Raw genomic sequence first — 25,363 nt, forward strand, 5'->3', positions numbered from 1 at the left:
GAATGATGTCACATGAGATACTGAGGATAACTGTGTTGGGTTTTCTGTAGACAATGCCAGTGTAAACATGGGTAAGAATAACTCATTGAAGACACTGGTACAAAGTAAGAATGCTTGGGTATATTTCATGGGATGTCCATGTCACATCATCCACTATACTGCTGGTGCTTCACAGTTTTCTAAAGTGTCAGGATTTTATGTTGAAGATTTATGTACTGATTGCAACTATTACTTGACAAAAGCACAAAATGAAAGTCATTCTTGGAGGAGTTCTGTAGTTCCTGTGATGTTGAATACCGAGATTCTGATGCACGTTCATACTAGATGTTTTCTCTCCTGCTGATAATCACTCTCCTTATAGTGTGTATGGTAACACCCATTGTTTCATGTTCTCTGTGTGTGTGTATATTTTCCTATTGTATTTTCCACTACATGCATCTGATGAAGTGGGCTGTAGCCCATGAAAGCTTATGCTCAAATAAATTGATTAGTCTCTAAGGTGCCACAGGTACTTCTGTTCTTTTTGCGGATACAGACTAACACGGCTGCTACTCTGATACTAGATGTCTTAGCCTGGAAATAGCTATTAAAAGATTGTTACAGCAGTGTGCAGCTCTCAAAAGCTGCTTTTTGTCTATTGATAGCTGTGCAAGATTCAAGAGAATAAGTGCTGCTTTCAGGGATCCTATGACAGAAGTGTATCTGTTGTTCTATCAGGCTGTCCTCCCAGTGTTTAGCACCACTAACAAGTTTCTGCAGAGGGAAGATCCTTGTGTTTACATGATAGATGGTGTGTTTTCTACTTTTGTGAGGAAACTGCTAGGAAAGCTTACTCAGGTGCAAGTGATCAAAAATATGCTGTCTCCCTTATAGATGTAGACTTTGTTAATTCGGACAATCAGCTTCCAGACATGTCTGTCTGTAGGGTTGGTCACAAAACAGGTTTGAAGTTGGAAGAGCAGAAAACAGAAGTTCTTTTGTGCAGCCAGAGCATTCGAGTGTAGCCAAGTATACATGTAAGAAGCTACCTCTGAATGATGAAATGTTAAAGATGGCAGCGTTTGTGAACTCTGATAGTAGGGAGAACTGCACTTTTGAACACATTGAGCCCTTTGTTGGTAGATACCTGTACATGTTCAATCTCTCTCCAGCTGAGATAGGGAGGTTCAAGAGGAGTTTGTTGATTAGCAGTTGATGCAGAAATCAGATATTACTCAGTGTGTACCGTTGAGGCAGCACTACAAACTGACAGAGAACACTGCTGTGCCGTACAGGATGGACACTGTGGGCATATCTTAGCAATGTCAAAAGCTCTTTCTCAAAGTTCCTATTACTGTCCAGGATTGCCAGGCTTGTCTTAGTTTTACCCCATTCAAATACAGAAGAGAGAATGTTCAGTCTCGTTCAAAATAATAGGACACTATTGAGACCAAACCTTGGACTGGGGCGAGACACTGTCCTCTATTATCCAAGGGCTTGTCTTCACTACTGGGATAAGTCAACCTAAGTTATGCTACCCCAGCTTGAGTAAGCAGAAGTCATTTCACCACAGAAAGTTTCAGGTTACTTACCACTGGACATTGTAAGTCAAATGACCAGAACTCAGTATAAAATGAGGTATGGCCACAAAGTAGGCCTAGATCTGGAGCATGGGCAATACATCAGATGAGGCAATCATGGCTCTGAGGTAAAACAACACAAGTAGGCATGTGACGAATGAAATAATGCTGGACAATGAGCATGTGAAGCATAAGGTTGAGAAGAGGTCAAACAGCACCAGTTTGGGCTGGTTTGGGGCTGCTTCTTCTGGTAGCTAAGGATGAGGTAATATATAGTAGTGAGCTTACTCAGTAGAGATTAAAATAGACAGTATAAAAAACAGTTATGACAGGACAGCATAAAAGGCAGACGATCGCAGGCAGAAGTCAGTCAGGAAACAGCAAGAAGAACTACTGGAAAGGAGTGAGAAGAGCTGCCGGAGAGAGAGAGAGAAAATTCCAAAGAAGCTTTCTAAATTGGCAGTTAACTGGCGCTGACAATGCCAGAAACAGCATCAGCCACCACAGTGTCAGCATCAACCATTAATAACTAGGAGATAAAACTAAAAACTAGCAGGCTTATGTTAAGTATAATATTTTAGTGTAGTATTAATATGTGTATGCTTGAAGTGTGTGTGTTTTAATTAAATTGTACACAAGAAAATTACAAAGTACAAGATTAAGAACTTGCTGTCTGCCATCTGTGGCAGAACACATTGCTTAGAATCATTTGAACTGCATGCTATTGTAGTTTAGATGCTTTTTTAACTTGCATTAAGGGATTTGTGTCTAATTTATGTTTCAGAGAATTAGTAGTTATTTTACATTACATTGCAGAAGGGATTATTAGTTACATCAATAAAAGATACTTTGTTCTGGAAAGAATACTGCCTGGGTCAATCATTTATCGGAAGGTTATAGCCATGTCCTTTAGTGTTTCAACTGCCCTGAAAACCCATACCTTGGGAGGGATAGCTTAAGGTGGCAATAGGCAGGTTATTCTGGGGCACTCCAAAATCTATTTTTGGGGTAATAGCATGGGGATAATATTACCTACCTCTGGGAAGGCAGGTTGTAAGGCTGAATATGTTAATGTTTATACACTCCTTTGAAAGTAATAATACCTGGCATATATTGTGCTGTTTGTCTGAGATATGATGGACTCCTGCCAAGTAGTGAGCCCCCAGAGCATGGGGGCATTCATTAGGGCATTGAAGAGAACAGAAATGGGGGATATGCCTGGCTCCCTCACATCTCCACTTATTACCCTTACCTCCCATTCTTGATTCCTATGTATCCTGCTAAGGATCTGGCCTATGGTATGTAGAAATATGCAAACTGCATTATGGGTGCACGTGAGATGGTCATATCTGTGTTTGGGGTTTGTAAAGGCTGTGCTTGTGTAGACAGAGTCCTTTGAGAAAAGATGAGATGCTCCCCACTCAAATGTAAACAAGGGAGCATTTTTAAATGCCACTTCTGCCAAAGTCAGTGTTTTTTTTAAAACAAATTTTTAAAAAGTGCATTTGGACTCAGAAGAATTGTGTACAATGTGAACACAGGGATCTTGGAAAGTCAGAAAACAGGAAAATTGATAATGACTAAGGCTACTATTCTGTCATGGAAGTCAGAGAGGTCACAGATTCCGGGACTTTCCAGGACTACTTCTGGGGCAGAGCTGGAGCAGCGGCCAACCCCAGGGCTGTTGGATCCGCGGCCACGGGTCAGCTGATCCGCGGCCACGGGTCAGCTGATCCGCGGCCACGGGGCTGGCTGTTGATCAGCTGTTTGGTGGCCCTGGCATCAGCTGATCTGCAGCCCTGGAACTGGCTGCTGATCAGCGGTTCGGCGGTCCCAGGACTGGCCACGGGAACAACTGGCTGGTGCTCTGGGGATTGCCAAACAGCTGATTGGTACCCAGCCCCACCGCTAGGCTGGAGTAGCAGTAGTCAGCCCCTGCCACAGGAGCAGCTGCAGTAGCCTGAGTAGCACTGAGTATAAATCCACGTGAAACTTGAGGGTGGTTGCGTGTTCTTGGCATGGCTCAGACATGCCTCCATTACTGCTGCCGCCTGTGGTACCATGGCTACAATACTAGTTATTCTTGCACTAGTGCTTATTGAGCTACCACAAGTACATGTATACGAGTAAAGGAATTATGCCCTAGCTTGTAGGGTCGACCTAGCATTTGTGTTCTTATCTGCATTTTACAGATAGGGAAAGTAGGGATTGTTTTCTTTTACAAGACACACAGGCTAGTAAAATTAACAACATTAAGAGATTTGTCCAAAATATTTAGGATTTTTTTTTGTGGGAGGGTGTGGACAAAAGACCAATACTTGAAATTTACAGAATATATCATATTTTACCTGGGGAGTCACAAAGTAGTTCATGAATCCTGACAGCACCACTGTTGGGCAAGTAACTATTATCCTCTTTTTATAGACAGGCAAAGTGAAGCACTGAAATTAAGGGCTGGTCTACACCTGAAAGCTAATTTGAATAAGGAAGGGTTTGAATTTAAAGTGCAATAGCTGTTATTGAATAACTCTATGAGCAGATACTCAGTCTGGAATAAGATAAGAGTGTCCACATATGGAGTTATTCAGAATAGCTATTCTAGAATAGCTCCATGTGTAGGCAAGCGCTAAATGACTTGCATAAACTCATGCAGTGTGATGGCAAAGTTGGCAACGGAACCCATGAATCCTGCCCTCTCATATTTTGTGTGTGAATAAAGTTGTGTATTAAACGTTTGTATTGTTCTAGCTTGTATAGTTTTCTTAGTTTGTATTGAGAAATTGCCTGATTTTCTCTCAGTAGCCTTGGTTCCTTCTGTGTATGTCACCTTCACTTGTATGCAGTGTAACTGTAGATGTGTCGGTCCCAGGATATTAGAAAGAGAAGGTGGGTGAAGTAATATGTTTTATTGGACCAACTTCTGTTGGTGAGAGAGACCAAGCTTTCGAACTTGGTGTAACTCAAAAGCTTGTCTCTCACCAACAGAAGTTGGTTCAATAAAACATATTACCTCACCCACCTTGAGTCATGTCTGATTTTTAGGTTTTGTCTAGACTAGGATTTAAAAGATGTGATGAATTGTCTAACCTGATATTAAGTACATCTAAACCTCTGTCAAGGCAAAATATTTTCACTTTCACATGAGCTAATTGTACTTAGTTGAAGGTGCAACTACCCTGCAAAAGAAACAGAACAAGAAAAGAGAAATGTGATTTTCATTCTGTTGTAAAGTAGTTTACTTTCAACAAGCCATGCTGACCTACCACTTTGCTAGACGTGGAATAAAGGGAGGCCTTGGAGTCAACACAAGCTCCTGAGGCTCTGTGTAAACCCAGCTTAAAATTTATTTCAAGAAAGTTGATATACTGTGACACCCCTCTGAAATCCAAAGAGTTGGGGTGACCATATTTCTCTAAACTGAAAACGGGATGCACAAAGCGGGCTCAAGCTGCCTGGTGTTGCCACTTGCCCGAGCTATGCTGGCCCAAGCCGCCTAGCACCACCATTCCCCCTGCCAATGTGTCACACCCCCAACTGAGCCAAGTAGCAGAAATGGGGGCAGAGGAATGGATCTGGGCTGGGATCTGGCCAGCAAAACAGGGTGAGTGCGTGAGTACTTTTGGGCTTGGAGCCAGGAAACGAAGCTATTTTACTTATGCTCCAGCTAGCAGTGGGATGCCCCTTTGGGAGTTGGTATAACAGACTGGGGCAGGAAGCAGGCTGGGTAGCTGGAGGGACCAAGGAAACACCAGACAGCCGCCCTGGGGAAGGGGGCGGGGGTCAGACCGGGATGCTCCCTGCTAATAAGGGGAGATGGGGGGGGGGGGGAATCGCTCCCCAGCCAGTGAGGGGAAAAGGAGTGTTGCCGGCTCAAAGAGCCTGAGGCGGAGCAACAGCAGGGTTCGTTGCCCGGTGTGCGTAGCACTAATTGACACACCAGGGTGGAGAAGCATAACCAGGTTTATTTGAGCCCAAATAAGGTGCCAGGGAGAAAAAGCATTCTCAAATCCTGCACACCCGCGCGCAGGCGGGGTCCCAGCATTTATACCCCCTTGTTTGTGTAAGCCTTTTGTTCGGTTTTCCCCCTCACCCCTCCCTTCCCAACAGCAGTTACTTTAAACATTACATCTCAGCGTGTTAGAAAAGTTCCCATTCGCATGCTTATCTTTGGCCTTGTCGGCCCAGGCACATGTAGACTTTTCTCCCCCCTCTCCCCCTCCTCCCCGCCGCTTTTGCTGTTTCAAACTCCTGCATCTGCAAGCTGAGACAGCTGACAGTTACACATTTTGCTTGCTGTCTGTTAGCATCTTAGGCTGGTTAAAGTTCACAGCATGGAAGACCTCTGGTTCACTCAGGCCTGCAGTCACAACTTTGGTTTACTTAGGCCTAGTGACACCAACAGGAGCTTCTGGCCGTTGAGCAGGGGGTGGGAAAAGGAGCTCCTGGCCGCTGGTTCAAAACTCGCGGGGGAAGGCCGGTTGGGGCGGTAGCGAGGGGGTTGAGAAGGACACGAGCGGGGTGGAGTCCGTGTCGCCTCGGCGCCCCAGCACAAGTGGATGCTGGGGGCGGGGCCAGTCGGGCGCTTACCTGCTAGGTTGCTAGGAGACGCTGTGCAGCCGGCTGCAGCGCAACACGCACGCGCCCGCACCCTCACCCCACAGCTAGGACCCGCCCTCAGCCACGTGCTCGGTGGAGGAGCCAATGGAAGAGGGCGGAAGCCCACGGCCATCTCCGCTTTGATTGGCCCGGGCCGCGGCCCCGCGGAAAGGCGGGCTGGCTGGCTGCGGTGGGTTCCGGGCGCGCGACATGGCGGGGAGCGGGGCTCGCGCGGAGCCGGGGGGACGGGCCCGCGGGAAGCGCCCGCCGCGGCGGAGCGTGGTGGCCTGGAGGAGCAAGGCCGAGTGGGACCAGGTGATGGTGGGGCTGTACTGCGGGGACTGCCGGCTGCAGCGGGACGCGCTGGACCGGGTGTCGGGCTGGCGGAGCAGGTGAGGGGGCGCGGGGGGAGGGGCTGGCTCCAGAGTGCCCCAGGGAGCCTGTCAGGCGGGGCCGGGCCGTAGCCGCGGCTGTCCAGCTCTGGCCGAGAGCGCCTTGCCCTGGCGGCCCTGTCCGGGGGTGCTGAGAGCCATGACTCGTCCGACCCCTCAGGGTCACTGCAGCTCCGTCCAGCCCTTGGATCTTTTATTCTGCTCATAAGCAGAATGTTCAGTGATTTTGTGCTGTGAACTGATATTTTACAAGAACTAGGCTATGTATCCAGCAGGAAGACCTCAAGGCAACTGACTTCTTGCAATTTCCCTCTTTTTAATGGGAATGGTATAAAATGTTTGTCATGCTTTCCCTATCTCTAGGTATGGGCACAGAATGCCTTTAGCTGTGGATTGCACTGCAGATCTGATTCGCTGTAAAATCCTGGATACATCTGGCAACCTGAGATCTCATGAACTGGTCCTTTCATATGGTCTGGCTCTTGTAAGGTAAGACTAAAAGGTCTTTGCAGGGTTGGAAAAGGATAGACTCTGGGGGAGTGCAGTATACTGTTGAGCAATTCCATTGTGTAGCTCCCTGACAGCAATAGCCCAGTTGAATGTGGGGGTTAACTCTCCCCATGAGTGTCAGGTTTTCTGATAGCTATTTTTAATCTTTGAAATACTATTCTCTTGCTTGTAACCTCCCCACAGGTTTGTGAATCTAATCACAGAGCGGAAGCAGAAAATTGTCAACATCCCCCTGAGACGACTAGCTAAAGAGGTACTTTTGATAAGAGTTCTTTGCTGCTTTACACGTGCATGTAGACAACATACATGATGATGTCTAATTGTCAGTGACGTTTGTCTGTTGTATGTTAAAATATTTGGCTACTTGTTGCCAGCTAAAATGATTTAGCGTTTGAGGAAGGACATAGCCTCCTCAGTGGGGTGGGGAAAAAAGAGTACCAAAGATATTTAGTTGTAAATTAATGTTTTCATGGTTACCAGCCACTGAAAGTCAATTTTTTTTTTTTTTTAGGAAAATAAACTAAAAGATGATTTAAAGCAAGGTTGTGTGTGTGGTGATTTAAAATGCTTTAATTTAAATCAAAATCCATCCTAATCTGAGCAATTAAATGTTATAACTCAAAGTAGTTTACGTCTAAAACATTGATTGTGTGTGCATTTAAATTAGATTAGGATTAATAAATATAATTATTTTCATGAATATTGTTTGGGGAGCAAGGAGAACCTATTTCTAAAACGACACACAGCTCTGAATATAAAGATTTCCCTGACACACAGAGCACCTCTTCTTCCCCCTTCCCCCCCCCCCCAATATATGTACTTGCATCTCTTGGATATTGAGCTGTGGCTAGATACGGGCTAGTATAAAATCCTTTTGAATTTAAGACCAATGTTGAAATTTCACTGGAGGGCAATGGCTAATCCAGCCATAATCCCTGTGCAACACTGGTGTGGCTGTGTTCGGTCTCCTTTTGAACTGGATAGCTTCAGAGGAGAGAAGTGGATCTTCTTCCCCCTCACCATGAATACAAAAGCTCAGGATCCAGCTATAGTAATGGGATCAAACTAAGCAAAAGAAACTTGAGCTGAATGGCAAGAGAACTCCTGTGGTAGCGATGTCCTTCCTATTATTGAACAATTTCCAGGGGAAGGGATGAAAGTGTCAGTTAAATGCTTGTCTGGTCAGTTCTGAGACTACACTGTAGGTACTACCCTGCCTTGCGCACAGGGCCCACCTCTGTTTGATATTTAACTTCTTCTTCGAGTGATTGCTCCTATGCATTCCAGTTAGGTGTGCGCGCCGCGCGTGCACAGCCTCTCGGAACTTTTTTCCCCTAGCAACTCCGGCGGGCCGGCTGGCGCCCCCTGGAGTGGCGCCGCTATGGCGCGTGTTATATACCCCAGCCGGCCCGTCCGCTCCTCAGTTCCTTCTTACCGCCTGTGACGGCCAGTTGGAACTGTGGAGTGCTGTCTGTCCTCCACTACCCTAGCTCTCACTAAAGGTTTTTTGTATATAGTTATCATAGTACGTATAGTTAGTGGTTATAGTTATAGTTACAGTTAGTTAGGTTTAGTGATAAGGTTAGGGGGGTTTCCCTCCCTTTCCTTCCCCGGTGCGGGCTCATGCCCAAGGCACCGGGCTTTAAGCCCTGCGCAAGCTGCCAGAGGCCTATGCCAATACGGGACCCGCACGACGCCTGTCTTCGTTGCCTTGGCGAGGGTCATCGCACAGACAAGTGCCAGATCTGTTCCGCCTTCAAGCCGAGAACGCGTAAGGAGCGGGACAATAGACTAAAGCAGCTCCTTATGGAGGCGTCGCTGCAGCCCCCGGCACCAGCCGCGCCAGCACTGAGAGCCTCATCGGTGCAGAGCGCACCGGCTGCTCCGAGCCGCTCCGGCACCGCGGCACCGCAGCCGCAGTCAGGAACTGAGAAGACCCGGCACCGCTCCCTTTCGCCTGCTAGGAAGCGCAGGCTGGCAAAGGCTATCGCTAAGTCCCGCGCGCAGGACTCAGCCATGACAAGTGCTCCATCTGTGCCTCCCGCGGTGGCCGTGCGCCAAGCAGGCACCGGGCCGTCGAGTCCGGCACCGCCACGCTCCCCGGCACCGTCCGCGGTTGAGCCACGACTGCCGTCGACGCCAGAGACATTCTCTGCGGCGTGTGAGCTGATACAGCTTGTAGAGGCACCGAGCCTCCGGCCCCCGGCACCGCCGGTGCGGGCTGTCGCGTCCGTCGGAAAGCCGGCGATGATGATCCGGCCGCCCTCCGCGGAATGCCGGCACAAGCGACACTCCCGGTCCCGGTCACGCTCCCGGTCCCGACGGAGGTCGCCTTCTCGCCGTTCTCGATCTCGGCACCGTTCGCCGTCCCGGTACCGGTCGCCATCCCGCCGCCGGTCGGAGTCCCGGTACCGTTCGTCATCTCGGTACCGGTTGCACTCCCGGCACCGATCCAGGTCCCGATCGCCATCGCGTCGGCACCACCGGAGGTCTCAGTCCCGGCGCCGTTCCCGACATCGCGACTCCCGCAGCCACTCCCGGCACCGCAGATCCCGCTCCCGGTCGAGCTCCCGGCACCGGTCGAGCTCCCGGCACCGCGGTGGCCGGCGGTCTCGGTCACCGTCCCGGTACCGGAGGTACTCACGCCATCCCTCGGTACCGTCTGTGGAGAGACAATCTGTCAGCGCCTCAGCACCTCCTTGGCCATCCCGCCCAGCATCGGTGGCCTCCGGCGTGGACAGCACTGCGCACCTGCCACCGACCCCACACGGCGATCCTCAGGGGTCTCAACGGTGGGGCTTCTGGGTTCCATGGGCCCAGCATGAAACGCAGGGGGTACCATTTCCTCTGCGAGACTTGGCCTCCAAGCGCAGGGTCCCTGAGGCGACGGTTAGCTGGCCAGCTCCTTCTCCTCGACGCGAGCCCTCCGTTCCACCGGACCACCAGTCCTCCACCCTGCACGATCCAGCCGAGGCACAGTCAACAGCCCCTGCGGCGGAGGCCGTAGTGCAGGGCTTGTCCTCATCGTCCTCCCCGGACGAGACAGTGGCCGGTGCTTCGGCCAAGGACCCGCCGCCCATTGACCTGAAGGCCCACCAGGACCTGCTTCGCCGGGTGGCGACGGCCATGGATCTCCCAGTAGCGGAGGTCCAGGAGGACGAGGACCCCATTACCAATGTGGTGGGCGCGGACGCTCCCGTGCGTGTGGCGTTGCCCTTTGTCAGAACAATCCAAAAGAACGCCACCACGCTCTGGCAAACACCCGCATCCATTCCTCCCACGGCCCGCGGGGTTGAGCGTAAATACTCGGTTCCCCCGATGGGCTATGAGTACCTTTATACCCACCCGACCCCGGACTCGCTGGTTGTGCAATCGGTTAACGACCGCGAGAGGCACGGTCAACCTGCCCCTGCGCCTAAGTCCAAGGACGCTCGGCGCATGGACCTGCTAGGCCGCAAGGTCTACTCGGCAGGCGGTTTGCAGATGCGCATTGCTAACCAGATGGTCCTCCTCGCCAGGTACGTCTATGACATATTGACGTCCATGGCGAAGTTCACAGAGCTCCTGCCATCAGCCTCCCGCCAGGAGTTCGCGGTGCTGTTGGAGGAGGGCAGGAGATCATCTAGGTCCTCCATCACGGCCGCCCTCGACGCTGCGGACTCCGGAGCTCGGACCTTAGCCTCCGGCGTGTCGATGCGGCGCATCGCCTGGCTGCAGTCCTCCACCCTGCCGCCGGAGGTGCAATATACTCTGCAGGACCTGCCCTTTGACACACAGGGTCTCTTTTCCGAGAAGACGGATTCTCGGATCCAGACCCTGAAGGACGGCCGTATTGCCATCCGCACTCTCGGAATGCATACGCCGGCGATGCAGCACAGGTCCTTCCGGCAGCAACCCTCCCAGCCCTTCTATCAGCAACGCTATCGGCCATACAATAGCCGGCGACCGGCTCAAAATCGCCGTCGCCCTTCTGGCAACCGGCGTAACCAGGGCCAGGCCTCTTCCAAGGTCCCTCAGGGGGCCAAGCAGGCCTTTTGATGGGACGCTCGAGGACGGCCCATCACTCTCCCTACCGGATCCTTCCCCGTTATTTTACAACCGCCTTTCCCATTTCTTTTCGGCGTGGTCCCAATTAACAACAGACAACTGGGTGCTTCAGACGGTCCAGTCGGGATACCGCCTGCAATTTGTTTCGCCCCCACCTTCCCACCCACCCTCCCTGTCCCTCTTCGGGGACCCCTCTCACGAGCAAGTCCTCTTCCAAGAGGTTCAGACTCTGTTGAGCGTGGGTGCCATAGAAGCAGTGCCTCAAGACAGGCGGGGCAGGGGATTCTACTCCCGTTATTTTCTCATCCCCAAGGCGAAAGGGGAGCTACGTCCTATCCTGGACCTTCGCGAGCTGAACAAGTACCTGCTCAAGCCCAAGTTTCACATGGTCACCTTGGGGACCATCATTCCCTCTCTGGATCCAGGAGACTGGTTTGCCGCCCTCGACATGAAGGACGCCTACTTCCATGTCGCGATCTATCCTCCCCATCGTCGTTATCTCCGGTTTGTGGTCAACAACACCCACTACCAGTTCGCCGTGTTGCCGTTCGGACTCTCCACCGCACCGAGGGTATTTACCAAATGCATGGCGGTAGTTGCCGCAGCCCTCCGACGTCGTCAGATACACGTCTACCCGTATCTCGACGACTGGCTGGTTCGAGGGCAGTCTCGACAGCTCGTGATGGGCCAGATGACAGAAATCCTGTCCCTCTTTCAGCGGCTCGGTCTTCTCATCAACGCCGAGAAGTCCACTTTGATTCCATCACAGCGAGTGTAGTTCATCGGAGCGGTCCTCGACTCCACGGTGGCCAGGGCCTGTCTCCCTCGCGCTCGACACGAGACGATGGTCTCCATCATCCGGGACCTCATCACCTTTCCGACCACGACGGTGCGCTCCTGCCTCCGCCTCCTGGGCCACATGGCTTCATGCACGTATGTCACCGCGTACGCGCGGCTCCACCTCCGCCCGTTCCAGTCTTGGCTTGCGTCGGTGTACCGGCCGCATCGAGACCTCATCGACATGGTGGTCACGGTCACCAGGCCGACTCTCGAGTCCCTCAGCTGGTGGCTCGACCTGGAGGTCGTGTGTGCCGGAGTCCCATTCCACCCTCCTCGCCCGTCGGCCACTCTGACCACGGATGCTTCGGCGCTCGGTTGGGGAGCTCACCTGGGCGATCTTCACACCCAAGGCCTGTGGTCGCCCCAGGAGCTCGCCCTGCACATCAATGTCCGCGAGCGATCCGCCTGGCCTGTCGCACCTTCTGCACCCACCTGCAACGCCGTTGTGTGACAGTGTTCACGGACAACACCACAGCAATGTTCTACATGAACAAGCAGGGCGGAGCACGTTCCTCCCTCCTCTGCAAGGAAGCGTTGCTCCTGTGGGACTTCTGCGTGACCCACTCCATTCACCTAGAAGCGTCTTTTCTTCCGGGAGTGCAGAACACGCTGGCCGACCATCTCAGCAGGTCATTCCTCTCCCACGAGTGGTCCCTCCGTCCAGATGTCGCCCACACAATCTTCCGGAGGTGGGGGTTTCCCCAAATAGACCTATTCACCTCCAGGGGGAACAGGAAGTGCCACCTGTTTTGCTCTTACCAGGGTCGCTCGCCGGGCTCCCTGACGGACGCCTTCCTTTACCCCTGGACGGATCGCCTCCTCTACGCCTTCCCTCCGTTCCCGCTAGTACACCGAGTGGTACTGAAGCTTCGGAGGGACAGAGCCCACGTCATACTCGTAGCTCTGGCCTGGCCGAGGCAGCACTGGTACACCCTGCTGCTCGAGCTCTCCGTTCGGGATCCCATCCCCCTTCCGTTATGGCCGGACCTCATCACCCAGGACTTCGGCAGACTCCGCCATCCGAACCTGCAGTCCCTCCATCTTACAGCTTGGTACCTGAGTGGTTGACCCACGCAGAGAGGGGCTGTTCCGTGGCAGTTCAGCAAGTCCTGCTCGAGAGCAGAAAGCCTTCCACTCGCTCCACTTACCTCGCGAAATGGAAGAGATTCGCACTCTGGTGTGATCAACGAGGTCTCAATCCATTCGTAGTCCCGGTCCCTACCATCCTTGATTACCTTTGGTACCTTAAGGAGCAAGGTCTTGCGGTCTCCTCCTTGAGAGTTCACCTGGCAGCAGTGTCCGCCTTTCATCCATCCGTGGAAGGTCGGTCCATCTTCTCCAACCAGATAGTTTCCCGCTTCCTCAAAGGCCTGGACCGCTTGTACCCGCCGGTGCGGCATCCTGCTCCGACCTGGGATTTGAACCTCGTGCTGGCCAAGCTGATGGGTCCTCCGTTCGAGCCCTTAGCCACGTGCTCCCTGCTCTATCTCTCCTGGAAGACGGCCTTCCTCGTCGCCATTACATCAGCGAGACGAGTTTCTGAGCTCCGCGCTCTGACGGTTAGTCCGCCATACACCGTCTTCCATGGGGACAAGGTGCAGCTTCGCCCTCATCCGGCCTTCCTCCCGAAGGTAGTGTCAGCCTTCCATCTCAACCAGGAGATCTTCCTCCCGGTGTTCTTCCCGAAGCCGCATGCCTCTCCTCGGGAGCAACAGCTGCATACCCTCGACGTCCGCAGGGCGCTCGCTTTCTACATCAAGCGGACTAAGCCCTTCCGGCGTTCGCCCCAGCTGTTCGTAGCGGTTGCTGACCGCATGAAAGGCGAGCTGATATCCTCCCAGCGGATTTCCTCCTGGGTCACTGCGTGTATCCGGACCTGCTACGAGCTTGCTCGCGAGCCGCCATGCCGCCTCACTGCACACTCGACGAGGGCGCTTGCCTCGTCGGCCGCCTTCCTGGCCAATGTTCCAATCCAGGACATCTGTCGAGCGGCCACCTGGTCTTCGGTCCACACCTTTGCCTCCCACTATGCGTTGGTGCAACAGTCTCGAGACGACGCAGCCTTCGGCTCCGCGGTACTACACTCCACCACGTCTCACTCCGACCCCACCGCCTAGGTAAGGCTTGGGATTCACCTAACTGGAATGCATAGGAGCAATCACTCGAAGAAGAAAAGACGGTTACTCACCGTAGTAACTGTTGTTCTTCGAGATGTGTTGCTCCTATCCATTCCAGACCCGCCCTCCTTCCCCACTGTCGGAGTAGCCGGCAAGAAGGAACTGAGGAGCGGACGGGCCGGCTGGGGTATATAACACGCGCCATAGCGGCGCCACTCCAGGGGCCGGAGTTGCTAGGGTAAAAAAGTTCCGAGATGCCGTGCACGCGCGGCGCGCACACCTAACTGGAATGGATAGGAGCAACACATCTCGAAGAACAACAGTTACTACGGTGAGTAACCGTCTTTTTCATGGTTCTGTACCACTTTAATTTTCAGGGACAGAATAAAATGTCTCCTTTACCCAAACAAGCATCAAAATACTCAACTCTCTGCCCCCTCAGATCTTATTCTTAAGGGAAGTCAGAGTTGAATATAATATGTTGTAATGTCTTTAAAACAAATTGACTCAAAAGATTTCACAGGATTAACTTGTGTAATTAAAGGGACCCTGGTGTAAATCACACCTCTGTCTGAAAAGTGTTACCTACTTTGTTGCATGTAACATTCAATCCTGAGAATGGAAAGATGAGGGAGGGGAGAATTGCTTGCAGTGTATTTTGTGCAGTCAGTTTTTACTGTTTTTCTCTTGGTCAGTGACCATCCCCTGTTGCTGGGCTTGGTCTCTAACAAAGTGTTGGAGAGGAAAAATACTTACATGTATTTTGTAATTGAGTATGAAAACAAACTGGTACTTGGGGCTGGTGTATGATCTGAAGTTACATCTAACTGACTAGATTTAGAATGGTTGTGTCACTTTAAAGTCACAAGAAAAGTAGCAGAGGGAGAGAAATGGTGAGGTGAAGGTACGGGGGACGGTACCTTCAGCTGAGGCTTGTAATGAACTGAAGAGTGGATGAGGCACAGATGCAGGAAGGCTGTTCTAGGCAGCCAGAATTGCATAGGAGAATGTCACTGGCTGTGAGGAATTTTTACACTCTCCTCTGAGTTCTGTCTTGTCTGGGTGGCTGTTTGCCTGCATGTCTGGCTGTAATTAAATGTAATGCCTTGTATAGTAATTTTGTGATTCTTTCTAAGATGAACATCCCAATTTGGATTGTGAACCTTCGCCATGATCTGACCCATGGGAAACTGCCTCAGCTAGTTGCCTGCCGAAAAGGTGAGAAGTGCAGTCTGTACCTAAGGAGCTTTTATGTTTCTGGGAGCTGCTGGTTGTTGTATTTCTGCTGCTGTTGCCAGGTGCTGTTCTCAGTATTCCACTAAGTGGTGCTGTTGGACATGGGTTTGCAGTCTCCATGGTATAGGGTGACCAGACATCCCGATATTTCACTCTGCCAGCAGCACTTGCCTTTTTTTTTGCACTCCACTGGTGGACACCCTGCTCCCCCATGTGTCCCAATATTTTCTCCCTCTCATCTGGTCACCCTACCATGGTAGCAGAGAGCAGATCCGTAAACTCACAGGAGAGGTCAATGTAGAGACAGATGTGGCAGCAGCCCCAGAGGGCTTGGCAAGGAGGGCCTTGCCAGATGAGTGTGACAGGCATGCCTGTGACTGGAGGGGGGCTGTCACTGGGGTGGGGGGAGGAGGAGAATCTGGGAAGTGGGATGCTACAGAGGGTTACCTGGCTAAAGGGGAAATGAGGCCTTAGGCTGGGGACAGCAGAGCGGTGTGGGTGAAAGGATCACAGAAGGGGGAAAGAGGTCAAGAGACTGAGGGAATGAAGGAGGCAGGCCCTTTCCCTCCAAAGCGTCCTGTTTTGGGAGAAGAGAAAGGGGGAATCTAAAACTCAAGATAAGAATCAAACTGAAAAGCCTCGCAAGCCAACTGAAAGGGATGTGGAGGAAGGGAGGGAAAGGACTACGGATCCATTGCTTTTAAGGGAAGGAATGACAAATTCCTTTTTTTTTTTTTAAATGTAGCTGGCACCATTTTATGGTAACTGAAAACTGGGTATCATGTTGCAAGTGCCCCTGAACCCCTTCTGTCTGCCATTCCTTACTGATGGAGTGGGGCAAGGATGCTGGGATTACTCCTGTAAAGCAGAAATTAATAGATTTAAAAACAAGATTGTTGGACTTGTATTCAAATTCTAGCACTTAAATCTACATAGAGGGACTTAGATTAAGAGCTCTGATTTCAGAGGTGCTTAGAATTGGCAGCACCCACTATCAGTCTCACTGAAGTTGGAGTTTCAGCACTTCTGCATAAGCAGCCTGAGTGTCAAAGTGTATGTATCCAAGTCTGCAAACTTTGGTTTAATTATTGAGGTGCTAGATAGAAAGGGATTTTTGCTAGAAGACAAATTATCCAATCCAGGGTTTCTTAACCTTTGACCCTAAATTGGGTCACCAGAATGTTTCTAAAGGTCAGGTGGCAGCTCCTGTCCCACAGGCTGGCTGGGCTCACCTCCCTGCTCCAGGCCCTGTAACCTCTGGGGGTCCTAGCACCACTCGGGTCTGGCCCAGCCATCATGACGACAGCAGTCCAGGTAGACCACATTTGAGTGAGTGGCACTGCAGCCCCATGAGACAGGTCACAACTCCACTCTCACAAATTTGGACCAGTCAGGGGGATGGGGCCAAACCTGAGCAGTGCTGCAACCCCTGAGGTTGCAAAGCCTAGAGCGGAGAGCCAAGCCCAGCCAGCCCCACAGCACAGGAGCTGACACTGTGGAGTGAATGCTGGACAGGACACACCCCTCCAGGAGGGCAGGGCCTGACTAAAACCACCCCAGGGCCTCTACTCCCAGATTATTTACTGGGTCACAACAGGTGATAAACACTGACAAATGGATCTTGAGCCCAAAAAGGTTGAGAACCACAGGTCTAAGCTGGAGTAGATGCTGAATTCTTCCAGGTGGTTATAGCAGTGAGATAGTGACTAGAAAAAAAGGTTGTCAGGCAAATTGTATGTTTATAGTCTTTGCATAGGTAACAAACACTATAATTAGGTGCTTGAATACTACAGTGATGGGCACAGTACAAGACTCTGATCAGTTTTCAAAACTTCCAATACTTGGACTGAAATCATCTGGGTTTAGAATCTAACAAGGTGACAGCTGACAAACCCCAGGGCTGTCTGTGTCTTGGCTGTCCAGTCAGAAGACACTTCCTTTCTTAGCAGCAGGTCACATTATCCATAGCATTTGTATTATTTCATCTCTGAATTCAGTAGCTCTCAAAAGATCTTAGTCACTAGTGCAGATTAAGCAAGTGCCTGCTCTATTCTAATAAATAGTGAATTTCTCTGGCATAAAGAGGGAACAAATGTGTGTGTTGCTGTGTTTGCCTTCAGGTTGTGATGTGGTGCTGGAGTGGCTACGACGGACATACTGGAGCCGTCAGCTGGGTAATAGTCTGGCTAGAGAATGTGAAGAAGAGCAGAATGAGGAGGTGGAGACAGCAGCAACCGAGACAGAGGTGGACAGTGACTCAGAGGAGGCTCAGAACCCACAACCACCAGGCTATCAGAAACACAAGGAGCTTCATGGTGGGTGTCTGGGAAACAGTGACGAGTATCTGAGTTGGATCACTGTCTTCTTCTAGTAGCTGGGAGCCTAAAGAACATACAAGCACTGCTGCTACTGCCACTTGATGGATATACTCCCTGTTATAGGCTTCCACCCCCAGAGCAAGCATCCCATGCACAGAAGTTACTCACCAACTGGCACCTCCTTGTGATGAGATGTGAGGTTGCTGAGCTTTCCCCTTAGTCACTTAATTGGTCCTGTGATGGCCTGTCTCTGTCTGGGTCCTCCATGACCTAATCCTCCAGCCAGGTCACTTAAAAGTTTATTGCCCTTCTGGGATATTGAAGTCCAGCTGTAAGTGGTTAGGCCCCAAACTGGCATCTCCCACATACTTCTTCAAAGTCCTTTTGCTCAGCTTAGCTCTGGGCCAGGACAAAGTCCTTCCAAATCAAACAGAATTTAATAGTCATTCTTCTTTCACAAAATAGCAAGTTTCAGGGCTTCTCTTTGGGTTCTTCAGTAGAAATCCAAAATTACACACTAAATTAAATGCTGCAAAGAACCTTGCACTCTCCCCCCCCATCTTGAACCTCTTGTCCCTCTTAGGTTTCTTTTTAGCTCCCCATTTCTCTATCTCCCTGAAGCCTGGCCCCTGTTCTAGGGACTCACCACAGGCATTGGCTCCACTTCTGTGACTCTGCTGTTCTCTACAATCAGCCCATAACTGCTGGGCTTCTTCCTTTTAAGTCTTACACCCAGCTCAGGTGTGGGAGGGCGGGGCTAATTAAACAGGGCTGGCAGCCCGGGCCTCCTGGACCTTAAAGGGGTAGGGCCATCCTGTTACACTCCCTTAGCACAGGTGGTACAATTGCTGTTTGGGGCTTTGATGGTTCTTGGTGGGTCTGACTTTTTTCATACCAGCTGTCTGGATTTCAGCACAATCACTGTTCTTAGCAGTGGAAACCCCAGTACCATAAGGATAATATGTATTAGGTTGGAATCTAGGTTGGAATCAAACCAGGTTTCAACCCCTGACTGTAAATCTAAGGGTTAATTCCAAATTCCACTCTAATGCCATTCTCCCCACTACACTTCTGAAAAGCCTAGATCACCTATTTAGTCTAGGGGTCTCTGCAGTGTCTTTCTATTGAATGGGCATGATCAGATAATCTTCTAAGTGATGTCAGTTGGCCCCCATAAAACTGAGTGCAAAATAGGAGTCCATTCTATTTAAAAAAAAAAATTAAATTAAAAAAAATCAGGCCCCAGGTATATGTCATCAATCCTCTTAGTAGCAGGAGAAACCTTCAAAGAGAGAGGACACCAGCAGATCAGATGCACCTTAGTTGTCTGTCACTCTAATTCTTTTTTTCTAGTCCTGTGTCTGTCTAACTGTTGGCTTAAGTCGAGTGTTAGCCTGAGCCTCCCAGCTGGCCAAGTCACCTCTCTAAAGAAGGAATTTTTAGTCAATTTCAGCTATAGTCTTATCTCTCTTCTGCATTTTCCTGCTTATCTGCAGACACATGCTGTTCAGCCTGGTCTAGCTCCTTCTAAGGAAAAGTTATTTACTTACTCCCATAATACAAGAACTAGGGGTCACCAAATGAAATTAATAGGCAGCAGGTTTAAAACAAATAAAAGGAAGTTCTTCTTCACGCAGCGCACAGTCAACTTGTGGAACTCCTTACCTGAGGAGGTTGTGAAGGCTAGGACTATAACAATGTTTAAAAGGGGACTGGATAAATTCATGGTGGCTAAGTCCATAAATGGCTATTAGCCAGGATGGGTAAGAATGGTGTCCCTAGCCTCTGTTCGTCAGAGGATGGAGATGGATGGCAGGAGAGAGATCACTTGATCATTGCCTGTTAGGTTCACTCCCTCAGGGGCACCTGGCATTGGCCACTGTCTGTAGACAGGATACTGAGCTAGATGGACCTTTGGTCTGACCCGGTATGGCCATTCTTATGTTATGTTCTATTGAATCAGCTCTTCTGCCTTCTGAAAAGAGATCTGGATCAGTAGCAGTTTTGTGTAATTGAACAGTATTATAGTTATGGGAAGTGTTGAGTAGTGAATAGTAGCTGAAAAGGTAGAAGCAGTTCTCACAGCAGAATCATTCTAATGCCTCCTGAAAAAACTAGATTAGGAGGAAGAATGTTGGGTGCAGGGTTTATCAATATATCGATCTCTGCATGAAATTGAATCTAGGGGTCACAATCTAATAGAGCTTCAGACAGATGCTCTCTCAACCAGAAGTTAGGGGCTTGATTCAGGAATTACTGGGTGAAATTCTATGACTTGTGTTAATATGGGAGGTCAGACTAAATGAACATAATGGTCCCTTCTCGCCTTTGATTTTTTTTTTTTTATCAGTTGGTCTGCTTTCAGACCCTGCCTCTCAGTTGTGAACCTAGTCTACATTACTTGGTGGTTTTGTTTGTGTAAAGTGACCAGGAGACAGAGGGTATTGGCTGAAGGTGCCAACATCCTATGCTTTGAGACTCAGGCTTCGTCTACACTACAGAGTTAGGTCGACGTAAGGCAGCTTATGTCAACCTAATTATGTCAGTGTACACACTACAGCCTTGCTTCTGTTTATGTAAGTGCTCCACTATACCAACATCATAACTTCACCTCCACGAGAGGCCTAGGGCTTATGTCTGTGTAGTTAGGGTGATGCAGTGTCCATGTAGACACTGCATAACTTACATGGGCTATTGGCTGTCGTTGTCAATTTCATGGCTCCATGTGCCCACCTGCTCCCCACTTGGAACCTGGCTGCCCCCTGGCTCTCTGCTCCCAGCCCAGCTGCTGCCTGGGCTCCCTGCTCTAAGCCGGGCTGTGCCCGCCCGGCTCCCTACTGCCAGCCAGGCTTCTACTGGAGGCTTCCCGCTCCCTGTGGGGAGCCCTGGTGCTGCAAGGAAGCTCCCTGCTGCTGGGGGCCTGGCTACCCTGCTCGTCCGTCCCCCACCCTCCCAGGCTCAGGGCAGCTGCTGGGTTCCCAGCAGGAAGCTACATGTGGTTGAAAGTTGACCTAGCAGGCTGACTCACGTTTTTAGTGTAGACATGTCCTAATATGATTAAATTGTTTAAGATAGTTAAAACTAGAAAATACTTTGAAGAATTCCAAGAAGACCTAATCAAAGCCAGGTGATTGGGCAGCCCAATGGCAGATAAAACTCAGTGATAACAAATGCAGGAAGAACTGTTACATCTTCAGCCAGAACACTATCTTCATTTCTGGTCATCTTCTCTCTGAGATGCAGTAGAAACAGAAGAGGTCCAGAAGTAGACAAACATTTAAAACTGATGAAAAGAAATACTTTTTGACTTACATAATTGGCCTGTGGAATTTGTTGCCACAATATATCCTCGATGTCAGGAGTTTAGTAGCAATGCAAAAAGGATTGTATGTTTGAGGTCCGCAGTTGTCTTACGTAGGACTTAAAACAAAATTATAAGGGCTAGAAACCCTCATGCTTCAAGGCACAAGATAACTACTAACTGTCAGGTATAGAAGACATCTCTTCCTATGGGCAGGTTATTTCGTAGTTGTTTATGACAGGGTTTCTTGCACCTTCCTCTGTAGCATCCAGAAGTGGTCACTGTTGGAAACAAAATAGTGGACTAGGTGGACCACTGGTCTGATCCGGTATTGCAATTCCTGTATTGAACTGAAGAGACTGAGAACTGCTAATCTAGTATAATCAAAGAATTGCCAGGTATGGATTTATATAATCTCTGCATTTCACTGTTTAGGCCTTGAGTAAGCATTGAACAGTATGTAAATTGCTTGCCCAAGGGGGGTCATTTTGGAGAGAATAGCTCACTAGTTCCTTAAAGATAGGAAGGTTCCATTTCTCTGTGTGAAATGGGAATTATATTAGCTCCTCATTACCTGTTGTTTAAACCATGTAATTGTATTTATTTCTAGAGAAAGTCAGAGAGCTGCTGGTGTCCTACAAAAATCAGCAGTTTGGGGTAAGTGCAATTTGATTAACTCTTCAGGCGCTGCCTCTTTCCTTGCTGTGTAACTGCTTCTGTGCTTTATTAACAAATCTCATGGAAAGACTGAGAAACTGACATGCCTTGCAAGGCCTGACTTGGAATATCTGTGTGAAAGATTGGCTAGTTTATATCAGAAGTTTCAGTTCACATATAATTATGGTTTGGTTTATGTCACAGAATCTGTGACTTCCAGAGACCTCCATGACATTCTCTGCTTCAGCCCCAGGGGCTGAGGCACTCTGGAGCTGGAAGCCAGCGGGCCCTGGCAGGGTTCCAGTGACAGGTGACAGACTACTGAGGGGGACCTCCTTGGGGTTCCAGTGATGGGTGACAGCCTTGCACAGGGGGAAGGGAAGGGGAACACCTCAGACAAGTGGCGGGGGAGGGGGGGTCCCATTTTCTCTTTGGGAAATTTGGCTCCCTGCAATTTCCAGCCGCCATGGGCCCTGCAGCTTCCAGCTGCCACAGGGAGAAGAGGAACCTCACAGCTCCCAGCCACCACAGTGGTGAGGGGAACCATAGAGCCACAGCAGCAAAAATCACAGACAGGTCACGACTTCCGTGAATTATGGTTTATTGCCTGTGACTTGTCTGTGACTTTTACTAAAAATAACCATGACAAAATCTTAGCCCTACATGTAATTATAGGAATCTCTTTTTTTCTCCCCAGCAATTTTTAAATCATCCTAGGGGAAAAACCTGCATAGGAATGTCACACCAGTACTTCTGATGCTTCTGCCCATGCTGCTTTGCAGTCCTGCTAGTAGTAGTAGAGTGAAACTTAGGTGATTTTTGCCAGTTTCAGAAGTTCCATTTCTTATCTAAAGTGTGAAGGCACTGTGTGGTCAGTGGTGTAGCAGTTCATCCAATGGCCTGTAGATGGGGCTGTGAGCATTGCTGATGAAGAGAGCGCTCCCTGTTATGGAGCCTGGCTGTGCTCTTTTCTCTCCTGGTACTGTCTTGTGTGATTCATCAAAGCAAATCAGTCATGGATTCACTGCAGAGAGCAAGAAATGTGGGCTTCTTGTGGCTTCTGACATGATTACACATTGCAGCATGGTTGTTTGTGTTTATATGTAATAGCCCCAAACCTCTCTCTGCAAATCTTGTGCCTTTCTATTCCTGAAGGGTGCTTAACAATGTATTTTTAATTATTGGACTTAAATCCTTTAGAAGCTGGTTGATATCAGTCATTTTAAAACCGTCTAAGATCTTCAGTCCAGCTTTTCCATCAGCTAGCCTGCTGTATTTGTGTCGGGATTCAGTTGATAGGGATAGTGCTGGGAGTCAGGAGACCTGGATTCTACTCCTACCGAAATTCTACCACTAATTTGCTTTGTGATTTGCGGCAAATAATTCAGTTTCTCAACTTCCTTCTCTTTAAAACAACAATAATGATATTTATGTCCTTAGTAAAGCATGTTGAGATACCCTGGTGACAAGCAGCTTAGAAGACCTTCAGATAGGGACTGAAGCCAGTGGGAGTCTTTACATCGGTTTTATTTGGGCTTTGGATCAAGTCTGTTGGGAACTCTTCATCTCCATTTCCCTAAAGTAATATTTTCCAGTAGCTCCTCCTTCTCCACCCCACAGACCATTAACTAAACCATAGGTGAGAACCACAATTGGCGACTTTACAATGTATTTGAAATATCCAGATTTCTTCGTGAGGCATATGTAGAGATAACATGACACATCTCCATCCCAGTTCCTAAAATCCTTGGGAAACAGTGTATTCGGTAATTGTGTATGTAAATAACATTTCTGTCTGAAAAATGTTACTGCTGTTACAAGTAATACTTATGATCATTAACTGAAAGATTAGATAGGAAATTATCTTTCTAGTTTATTCTGTTTGTTTCACAGTACTGTATAGAGGGAAACTGAAACACAGTCAGTATCTTTCTCCTGGGTCATTAAAACAGGGATAGGGGATAGGAAAAGTTACAAAATGAATGAGAAATTGTGATTATAAAAGTACATAAACTGGCAGTGGAAGGGAAGGAGCTGGTGTACGACCTGGAATTACTTTTTAACTCATTGGCTAGATTTCAGGTTGACAGGTGTATATATAATGTTTTATTGGCTGGACAGTTGTCTCCTGGCAATTCCCTAAATCTGGTGTGAGATTTTCAGAGGCACAAAGGGCAATAAAGGCACCCAAATCTCATTGAAAGATAATAGATATTGGGCACTTAATTCCCACTTGTGCATTTAAAAATCCCCCCTCCCCTCCCTTAGTTCTGTGTCAACTGCAAAAGAAAAGCAACTTTATTTAATCAAAATGGCATGCATGGATGACCATGTGTAAATGCCCTGCTTTTGATATCAACTAACCAAATAAACCCTTTAGCATGCTCTGCTTCTGAAACCATACCCTCCACTCATGCTATCCTGTGTACCGGCCTTTTTGTCGAACATCTCTTAAGTAAGGTGTTCTTTCCAATTTGTGCTTATTAACTATGGAAAAGGCCTGGGAATGTAGCTGAGTGCTGGAAAATAAATCTTCAGTGGCGTAAATGGTGTGAACATTTCCTCTCATTTTTAATATATTGACTATAGCATTTTGAGAATTATGCCCACCAAACAGTGTTAGGGGTCCATGGACAGGATCTCTGTAAAACTCCTATTTGAATGCTTCTTTTTTTTGCCCTTTTCATTTTTTATCTATTGGATTATGTTAAATATATGATCTGAATTATAAATTCATAGATGTAACTGTGCAGGTCTCAGCACGTAGGTTGGTTTACTGCAAAATCATTGCTAAATATCTGCAGGGGAATATTTATATATTTCTTACAAAAAGGGTTTGGGGAGGAGGGGCAGGTGCGGGGAATAGTTTCCTGTATTGGCTCCATTCTGGAACAAATATGGTAAATCACATCTAGCAATGCAGTTCTTCAGTACTGGGATCCTCAAAACCCCTCTTACCTCCCTTTCCTTTTCATTACAAATAAACCGTTAATAAAAACATGGCCTAATTTAGCCAGACATTAAATATGATACATTGCCGTGATGGGACAGGTAATAAATGGGCCTTACACGTCATTTTTTGGAAAGTTCAGGCACTCCCACCCTTTTCTGGAGCACAGCAGGAAGTGACTGTTCCAATAACTCAGGGCTCTTTTGTGGGTTGTTTTTTTTTAATAGTCTGCCCAAAGTTATTTATTATGTCCTGACAGCACCTGGCAATGTAGGGGGAGAGAGTGGGAAAGATGGAGAGAAGGTGACATAGTTGCTTTGTGTAGGAGGGGAAAACTTCCAAATACTACTTTTTTTTTTTTAATTTTGTTTTTAAAACAATTGATTCATCATGGATAAAATTCCCCAGCCGCTCTTTTATTGTGTCTCCTTCCTCTGCCCTTACCCTAGTGCCCAGATATCCTAGAATATTCAAGGGGAAAATCCTTTGCAATCAAAATCACATTGAGTGAGGTATGACTTCATCACTGCAAATCCAAGAAGCAATTACTGGAACTTGACTAAGCAAGTTCCAGATGGAGTTAGCAGAGTTTCATAGAAGCAATTACATGTGGTTTATAGTTTCAGAATGTTTCACAGACTTGGTATAGAGAGGATAGTAATAATTTGCATGTATATAATGACACATTGCATTAAGGAGTGTTGAAGAACTTTACAAACATTGAGACTTTACAGTACAATAAGCAAATTATCCTCATTTTAAAAGTGTGGAGGAAACTGCTTCAGAGAGGCTAAATGATTTCTTTGGAACCCCACAGAGAATTGGAGGCAAAGTTGGGAT

The 25,363-nt window shown here is 48.7% G+C and overlaps 1 protein-coding gene and 1 long non-coding RNA gene across 3 annotated transcripts in view; one reads left to right on the forward strand and one right to left on the reverse strand.

The window, feature by feature from the left end:
- Nucleotides 1-6,219: 6,219 nt before the first annotated feature.
- The window catches only part of LAS1L (LAS1 like ribosome biogenesis factor), a 57,048-nt gene continuing 37,904 nt past the window's right edge, over nucleotides 6,220-25,363 (forward strand). The window contains exons 1-6 of one of the 2 annotated variants that reach the window (XM_039487638.1): nucleotides 6,220-6,345; nucleotides 6,911-7,036; nucleotides 7,241-7,310; nucleotides 15,198-15,279; nucleotides 17,418-17,612; nucleotides 21,527-21,573. In XM_039487638.1, the coding sequence (XP_039343572.1) occupies nucleotides 6,924-7,036; nucleotides 7,241-7,310; nucleotides 15,198-15,279; nucleotides 17,418-17,612; nucleotides 21,527-21,573 (507 nt within the window). In that variant the 5' untranslated portion in view covers nucleotides 6,220-6,345; nucleotides 6,911-6,923. The other variant, XM_039487637.1, reaches the window with a different exon arrangement.
- On the reverse strand, nucleotides 15,991-18,326 carry LOC120371653. Its single transcript, XR_005584508.1, has 3 exons — nucleotides 18,262-18,326; nucleotides 17,784-18,032; nucleotides 15,991-16,155 (listed from the first exon to the last, which is right to left on the reverse strand). It is a non-coding gene; the product is annotated as an uncharacterized LOC120371653 (long non-coding RNA).

This window comes from Mauremys reevesii, linkage group 9, assembly GCF_016161935.1.
Source record: "Mauremys reevesii isolate NIE-2019 linkage group 9, ASM1616193v1, whole genome shotgun sequence".
Classification (NCBI taxonomy): domain Eukaryota; kingdom Metazoa; phylum Chordata; order Testudines; family Geoemydidae; genus Mauremys; species Mauremys reevesii.